The sequence below is a fragment of the Echiichthys vipera genome (assembly GCF_963691815.1).
Source record: "Echiichthys vipera genome assembly, chromosome: 5".
NCBI lineage: Eukaryota > Metazoa > Chordata > Actinopteri > Perciformes > Trachinidae > Echiichthys > Echiichthys vipera.
The window spans coordinates 3757922-3766462 of NC_139830.1; the positions used below are offsets into that span (position 1 = coordinate 3757922).

The 8541-nt window shown below is 34.3% G+C and overlaps 1 protein-coding gene across 1 annotated transcript in view; it reads left to right on the plus strand.

Annotated features, from left to right (window-relative positions):
• The first annotated feature begins 3401 nt into the window (after positions 1–3401).
• The window catches only part of tbcela (tubulin folding cofactor E-like a), a 19754-nt gene continuing 14614 nt past the window's right edge, over positions 3402–8541 (plus strand). The window contains exons 1-2 of the mRNA XM_083913663.1: positions 3402–3474; positions 6605–6908. Of these exons, the coding sequence (XP_083769789.1) occupies positions 6809–6908 (100 nt within the window). The 5' untranslated portion in view covers positions 3402–3474; positions 6605–6808. The remainder of the gene's footprint in view (positions 3475–6604; positions 6909–8541) is intronic.

An 8541-nucleotide genomic window follows, 5' to 3' on the forward strand; every position in this document is an offset into this window, starting at 1 on the left:
GCATCTATTTTTAGTCATTTGCATCTTTTTGTGGTGGTTTTGCATCTATTTTTAGTCATTTTGCATCTTTTTTTGGTGGTTTTGCATCTATTTTTAGTCATTTTGCATCTATTATTAGTCATTTTGCATCTTTTTCTGGTGGTTTTGCATCTATTTTTAGTCATTTTGCATCTTTTTGTGGTGGTTTTGCATCTATTTTTAGTCATTTTGCATCTTTTTGTGGTGGTTTTGCATCTATTTTTAGTAATTTTGCATCTTTTTGTGGTAGTTTTGCATCTATTTTTAGTCATTTTGCATCTTTTTGAGGTGGTTTTGCATCTGTTTTTAGTCATTTTGCATCTTTTTGAGGTGGTTTTGCATCTATTTTTAGTCATTTTGCATCTTTTTGAGGTGGTTTTGCATCTATTTTTAGTCATTTTGCATCTTTTTGTGGTGGTTTTGCATCTATTTTTAGTCATTTTGCATCTTTTTGTGGTGGGACGTATTTTCTCCTGAAGTCACTGTTGATGAAGTGTGATTTCCTGTAGGTGGCGCTGTTGTCTTGTTTGCTGGTCGTTATCACCATAGACATAAAGAGTAGACGCCTCATCGAACGTTGGGCCTATTGGCGCTGACGAGCGGTGGGGCCGCCATCTTGGCCCGGTCGCCCGCTCCACTCAGTGTAAGGACAGGACACGGTTCGGCGTATTTTAATATTCACAGTGGGATTAACAGTAATAGAATATTCTGATATATGATATATGTGATGTATGATAGGTGTTTTGCAAACACTATAAATATAAACACAACAAGAGAAATCATTTATAGAGTATTAATAGGCTGTATTTCATACATGAATACATAAATCTCTCTCTCACTCACTCTCTCTCTTTCTCTCTCTCTGTCACACACACACACACACACAAACACACGCACGCACACACACACACACTCAGAGAAAATTAAAATACATATAAATCAAGAGTATCAATACAATTAGGTCAGAGAGAGAGAGATGACATTTTGGACACATCTAAATACAAGTCAAACAGACACACTTTCATTTAAAGCACTAAAAAAAACAAGAGCCGAACCCTATATGTTAATATAATATTCAGAAATGATCCATGCTCTGCCAGTCGCATAGTCGTGGTAGTAGAGAGGAGAGGGAGGGTCCACATTTGAGCGAGTGTGTGTGGTATAAAAATATATATAACATTTTGTTAAATCGATCATTTTCACACTGTTTTGTTCTTGCACAATTACCAATTTGAGTGTAGCTCTCATTGGTAAAGACAGTGATGTTGGAGGAGTACTTTGTATAGTATCTAAAATGACTGTGTCCTTTGTTTTTAGGCAAGGTCTAATTATGTGAATGTCTTCTTTATTACATATTTTAATGATGTAGTAATTGTATTTAATGTGCAAACAAAAACACGGGGCATAGTTCAGTAATATCCATTTTAAATTATACAAACCATTTAAGATTTTTCCTTAGTTAAATAAATGTATGATTTTTTTAACTTCTGTGGTACAACTGAACTAAAAAAGCCTGGACTCATCAGCTCTGGTTTACAAACATGTGACGTTCGTCCTGCTTTAAGTGGAGATGTGGAGAACCAAGTAAAAATGTGTGGGACATTTTGTTCAGCTGTGAGAATATCGGGCACAGAGTGGAAATACATGTTAAATCTCTGATTCATTCTTTATAATAAACCCCACATCATGTTGCTCCTGTTTGATGAAACAGTTTAACAGCAAAGGATGTTGATCAGATTCTGTCACTTCTCCTTTGATAGTCTAAACTTAAAAAAAAAAAGTGACATGACATGAAAAATGATCTCATAATTCATGTCAATGTCATGTTCAATATTTAAAAAAACAAAACTGAGAATATCTGAGGTGACCTGAGATTAACTGTCTCTGAAGTGTCTTCCTCTCATGAAACCACAGCACATCCTCCGCTGACCTACTGCTTGAAATGTGCAATCCATTTACACTAGACCACATGTACGACAACCCCTCTCCTCCCTGCTTCTCCTTTCATATCTACACAGGCTTGCACACACACACACACACACACACACACACACACACACACACACACACACATCTGGCCGGGGGGTAAATTAACTAACATTCCCACAGAGGCTAATCTCCATGCCTCTACTGTGACAAGATAATACTAATATAATAAGGGACAGCAGCTCCTCTGGCAGCTAAATATGTATCTACCTGCCACAGCCTGAGGGACTCACTATAACATTCAAAAATGCATGGATTTATTGTTTTAAATTATATTTATTGTAAACAATATTAATTGTTTAAAATTGTACTGTACCGTACTGATTATGAATTGTAATATTGTAATATTAGATTAGAGCAGGAATACGCTGCACAGTGCTCTGGCATCCTGTTCCTTCTGCTGCTCAACTCAGAGGCTCAACGAGTCACTCATAGAACTTATCTGGGAGAAGGACCGATCCAAGATGGCGGCCGCATTTCTCGCGGCCCAACGTTCGATGCGGCATCTACTCTTTATATGTCTATGGTTATCACCCTCTTCACTCCTAACAGGAAAAAAACTCTTATAATAAGATCAAATTATAAGATCAATAATTTGATCTTATCTTATTTTTTAACTTATCTTATCTTATGTCATTTTCTTTTTTTATTATTTTAAAAAAATATTTTCAAGCTTATTTTATTTTATCTTATTTATTATTTATTTTGATTTAATTAATTTTATCTGATCTTATTTATTTAATCATTTTATGTTGTTTTTATTTATTATAACTAATTTTGTCTTATCTATCTTATTTTATTTTATTTCTATTGAGTGAATTATATATTGTTTTATTTAATTGTATCATATTTCATTTTAATTCATTTTATTTTATTTTTTATATAATTCGTTGTATGTTGTTTTATTTTATTTTATTTTGACTAAATTTATTAAACCCTGTTTTATTTTATTTAATTGTATCGTATTTAATTTTAATTAATCTTATCTTATCGTATTTTGTCTTATCTAATCTAATGTTGATTTATCATATTTTATTATAATTCATTTTATCTTATCTATCCTATTTTATTTCATTTTCATTTCCTTTTATCTTGTTTTATTGTATTATACTAATTATTTATTATTTAAACCCTGTTTTATTGTATTTAATTGAATTAATCTAATCTTATGTTGATTTATCATATTTTAATTAAATAATTTTGTGTTGAAATCACAATAAATCATAAAATGACATCATTGTCTCAGTACTTCAGATTTTATTCATTTATTCTTTGACTGTTCATATAAAAATACATTTATTTAAATTGGTACTCTTTAAAATGAAGCCAATAAATAAAACAGAAAAAAATAAAAAAAATAAAACTCTTGTGTTCAGCTCATAACCTACGTCACTTCCGGGATGTACAGCGGAGCAAAATGACAGCTGGTTTGTTTTCATCAACAAGGGAAATATGAAGTAAACATCCGAGGTACGTAGCAGCACGAGCTCCTGTTTACAGGGGTTTCCACGCGCCCTCGTGTCACATTATGATTATTTCATATTGAGATCATATGTTTGTGTCGGTGTCATGTGTCATCCATCCCGGGCTCCATCGAGCTGCAGCCGGGGGTCAGACTCCGAGTCTGGACGTCTGCTGTCGGCTGTCAACAACCGGAATTATGCATTTTTTTAATCCACCACTTAAACGTTATTTCCTTCAGCTCGGGATTAAATATTTAAAGTGTTTTAAATGTCTGTGCAGGATTATCTAAACGCTGTCTTCTACACTACAAAAAAACAGCCAAACTCCATTCACAAATCCATCAATTCTACGTTTTCTGAGATTTATCAGCCTATGTATAACACAACACCATCAATATAATAATTTTTATCAATCACCAAGAGGGAAACATCAGTTCGGCGTAGAATATGTTTCACTAACAACAATAAAATATCAACTTTTTCATCCCTGTGCCTGTTGTTCCCATAGACGGAATACGCCAAATTGATGCGCCTTGCTGACGCGCTATAGCGAGTAAAGCGCGTGTAAAAGTGAAATTCCTGCTTAATAACTATTGTTTATGTCAAACATTTATACGCCGGATTTAAAGTATGTTCATGCTGAATTCATATTAACAGGTTTTATAAAGTGATTTGATGTGCAAATCTACTTATAAGCAAAAACAGGATAAATACACGAGACTGTTAAATGGATCTCGGTATGAAACGGAACAAGCCGAATTCCCTTGAAAACAGCTGTTTGTTTAGATTTGCCTGTGTCTTATCGGCCGATGCATAACGTGACAGCATCACTTATGATCTCTAATGTATCACCAACATGTACACATTAGTTCGGCGCAACATTTCTACCAAAATTACCACAATGCTGCAATAAAATATCAACCTTTGTAATGGTATCGCTCTAGATGCTGCGATGTTGTTGTTCCTCTACTCCGTGAGACGTTCAAATACGTCTTTCTTTCTAAAAAATATATACGGAGAATTGACACAATTTAACACAACAACTACAAACAGACACAAAACGACCTCAAAGAGACACAAAATGACTTCAAAGAGACACAAAATGACTTCAAAGAGACACAAATGACTTCAAAGAGACACAAAACAACCACAAAGAGACACAAAATGACCACAAAGAGACACAAAATGACCACAAAGAGACACAAAATGACCACAAAGAGACACAAAATGACCATAAAGACAAAAAATGACTTCAAAGAGACACAAAATGACTACAGAGAGACACAAAATGAATACAAAGAGACACAAAATGACTTCAAAGAGACACAAAATGACTTCAAAGAGACACAAAATGACCTCAAAGAGACACAAAATGACTTCAAAGAGACACAAAATGACTTCAAAGAGACACAAAACGACCACAAAGAGACACAAAACGACCACAAAGAGACACAAAACGACCACAAAGAGACAAAAAATGACTTCAAAGAGACACAAAATGACTTCAAAGAGACACAGAATGACCTCAAAGAGACACAAAATGACTTAAAAGAGACACACAATGACCACAAAGAGACACAAAATGACTTCAAAGAGACACAAAATGACTTCAAAGAGACACAAAATGACCACAAAGAGACACAAAATGACCTCAAAGAGACACAAAATGACCACAAAGAGACACAAAATGAATTCAAAGAGACACAAAATGACCACAAAGAGACACAAAATGACCACAAAGAGACACAAAATGACCTCAAAGAGACACAAAAGAACCACAAAGAGACACAAAATGACCTCAAACAGACACAAAATGACCTCAAAGAGACACAAAATGACTTCAAAGAGACACAAAATGACTTCAAAGAGACACAAAATGACCAAAAAGAGACACAAAATGACTTCAAAGAGACACAACATGACTTCAAAGAGACACAAAATGACCACAAAGGGACACAAAATGACTTCAAAGAGACACAAAATGACTTCAAAGAGACACAAAATGACCACAAAGGGACACAAAATGACTTCAAAGAGACACAAAATGACTTCAAAGAGACACAAAATGACTTCAAAGAGACGCAAAATGACCTCAAAGAGACACAAAATGACTTCAAAGAGACACAAAATGACTTCAAAGAGACACAAAAGGACCACAAAGAGACACTAAATGACCACAAAGAGACACAAAATTACCTCAAAGAGACACAAAATTACTTCAAAGAGACACAAAATGACCACAAAGAGACACAAAATCACCACAAAGAGACACAAAATGACTTCAAAGAGACACAAAATGACCTCAAAGAGACACTAAAAGACTTCAGAGAGACACAAAATGACTTCAAAGAGACACAAAATGACTTCACAGAGACACAAAATGACCTCAAAGAGACACTAAAAGACTTCAAAGAGACACAAAATGACTTCACAGAGACACAAAATGACCCAGGGGACCCCAGACTTCCCTTTCCAGGGCCACATTAACCAGCTCTAACTGGGGGATCCTGAGGCGTTCCCAGGCCAGTGTGGAGATCTAATCTCTCCACCTGGTCCTGGGTCTTCCCCGAGGCCTCCTCCCAGCTGGACGTGCCTGGAACACCTCCCTAGGGAGGCGCCCAGGGTTCATCCTTACCAGATGATCCTTAACCACCTCACCTGGCTCCTTTCAACGCAAAGGAGCAGCGGCTCTACTCCGAGTTCCTCACGGATGCTGAACTTCTCCCCCTCTCTCTAAGGGAGACTCCAGACCCCCTCCTGAGGAAACACATTTCCGCCGCATGTACCCGCGACCTGGTTTTTTCGGTCATGACCCAGCTTTCATTACCACAGGTAATTTCAGTGTTGCAGTACAGGAAACAATTAAAGTTACAGATACCTACATGTGCAAAAGTCTGTATCGACCTTCAAAATCCTTAATGAGTGAGTTATCCACAGCTCTGACGTGACGTATACGCTGTTGCATCGTATTTAGGGCAGCACACCCTTCCACGCAAGGTTGCACGGGTTCATTCATCAGGCGGCGCTGTAAAGGTTTCACCACACTGATGAATCCCAGGCGTAAACTGGGATATACGCTGGGTTATGACGTCTGTAATGCACCTCAAGCTGATCTGTGACTTTGTTTATTCCCTCAGTGTCGTGTGGCGAGTCCTCCCCTCACCTGCTCTTTCCACAGCCTCTGAGCAAAGAGGGACCTGCAGCGGCGCTTCACACCTGTCCCTCTGGAGTAAGACCTGCCTGATGATGCCATTTAGAGCCCTGTCATCTGCGACGTAGACGTCTTGATCTGGTGTGAATCACGTTCTGAATGAGCAGATCCATCGTCAGCGGCTGCAGAAATGAATCGGGCCGCTCCTGATTTCTTAGACAGGCCGTCACAAACACAGAAGACGACGGCGAGCGCGGAGAGTGGGGAGGTGAAGGGAGACGTCTGTGCAGGTGAGATGCTCCCCGACACGTCTGTGACCTTTTGTATCCAGCTGCAGTCTGGGGATTATTACTACATTACCTGATCAGACACTTGGTCTTAAAATGGTGAAAAATGTGTCATTTAAATCATAAATAAATACAAATAAATGAATCTAAATAGTTCTGAATGTTCAGTTCAGTCAGTTACTCACCCTTTAAAATAAATAATAAATAAATAAAAATAAATAAATATCTGAATAGTACTGAAAGTTCAGTTCAGTTCAGTTACTCAACTTTTAAAATAAATAATAAATAAATAAAAATAAATAAATATCTGAATATCACTGAATGTACAGTCAATTTCTGACAATTTAAATAATAAATAAATACAAATAAAAAAAATCAAAATAGTACCGTAAGTTCAGTTCAATTACTCACCTAATAAATAAATAATACATTAAAAAAAAATGATCTGAATAGTACCGTATGATCACTGTTAGTCAGTCGTCGACCATTTAAATAATAAATAAATAATAAATAAATTAAATATATAAATAGTACCGGAAGTTTAGTTCAATGACTCACCTTTAAAATAAATAATAAATAAACTAAATATTTAAATAGTACCAAATGATGAGTATCAGTCAGTCGCTGACCATTTAAATAATAAATAATAAAAATAAAATAAATATCTAAAAAGTACCGTAAGTTCAGTCAATTACTGACCTTTAATTAAATGAAATAAAATAAAATAAAATAAAATAAATAGCTAAATAAACATTATGTCCAGTATCAGTTAATTCATGACAATTTAAATAATAAATAAATAAAAATAAATAAAATATATGAATAATACTGGAAGTTCAGTTCAATTTCTCACCTTTTAAATAAATAATAAATAAAAATAAATATTTAAATAGTACCGAATGATCAGTACCTGTCAGTCGCTGACCATTCAAATAATAAATAATAAAAATTAAATAAATATCTGAATAGTACCGTAAGTTCAGTTCAGTCAATTACTGACCATAAAATAAATAAAATAAAATAAATAGCTAAATAAACATTATGTCCAGTATCAGTCAATTCATGACAATTTAAATAAATAATAAATAGAAATAAAATAAATATCTGATTCGTACTTTATGTTCAGTATTAGTCAGTCGCTGATCATTTAAATAATAAATAAATAAATATGTATATCTAAATAGTAGTTTAATTACTCACCTTTTAAATAAATAATAAATAAAATAAATATCTAAATAGTACTAAATGTTCAGTATCAGTCAATTCCTGACAATTTAAATAATAAATACATTTAAAAAAATCTAAATAATACTGTAAGTTCAGTTGAATTACTCAGCCTTTAAATAAATAATAAATAAAAATAAAAATAAATATCTGAATAGTACTTTACTGTATGTCCAGTATCAGTCAGTTGCTGACCATTTAAGTAATGAATAAAAATAAAATAAATATCTTAATATTACGGAAGTTCAGTTCAGTCTATTACTCAGCTTTTAAATAAATGATGAATAAAAAATAAAATAATTATCTAAATATTAACGTATGATCAGTATCAGTTAACTGCTGACCATTTAAATAATAAATAAATATCTAAATAGTACTGAATGTACAGTATTAGTCAATTCCTGACCTTTCA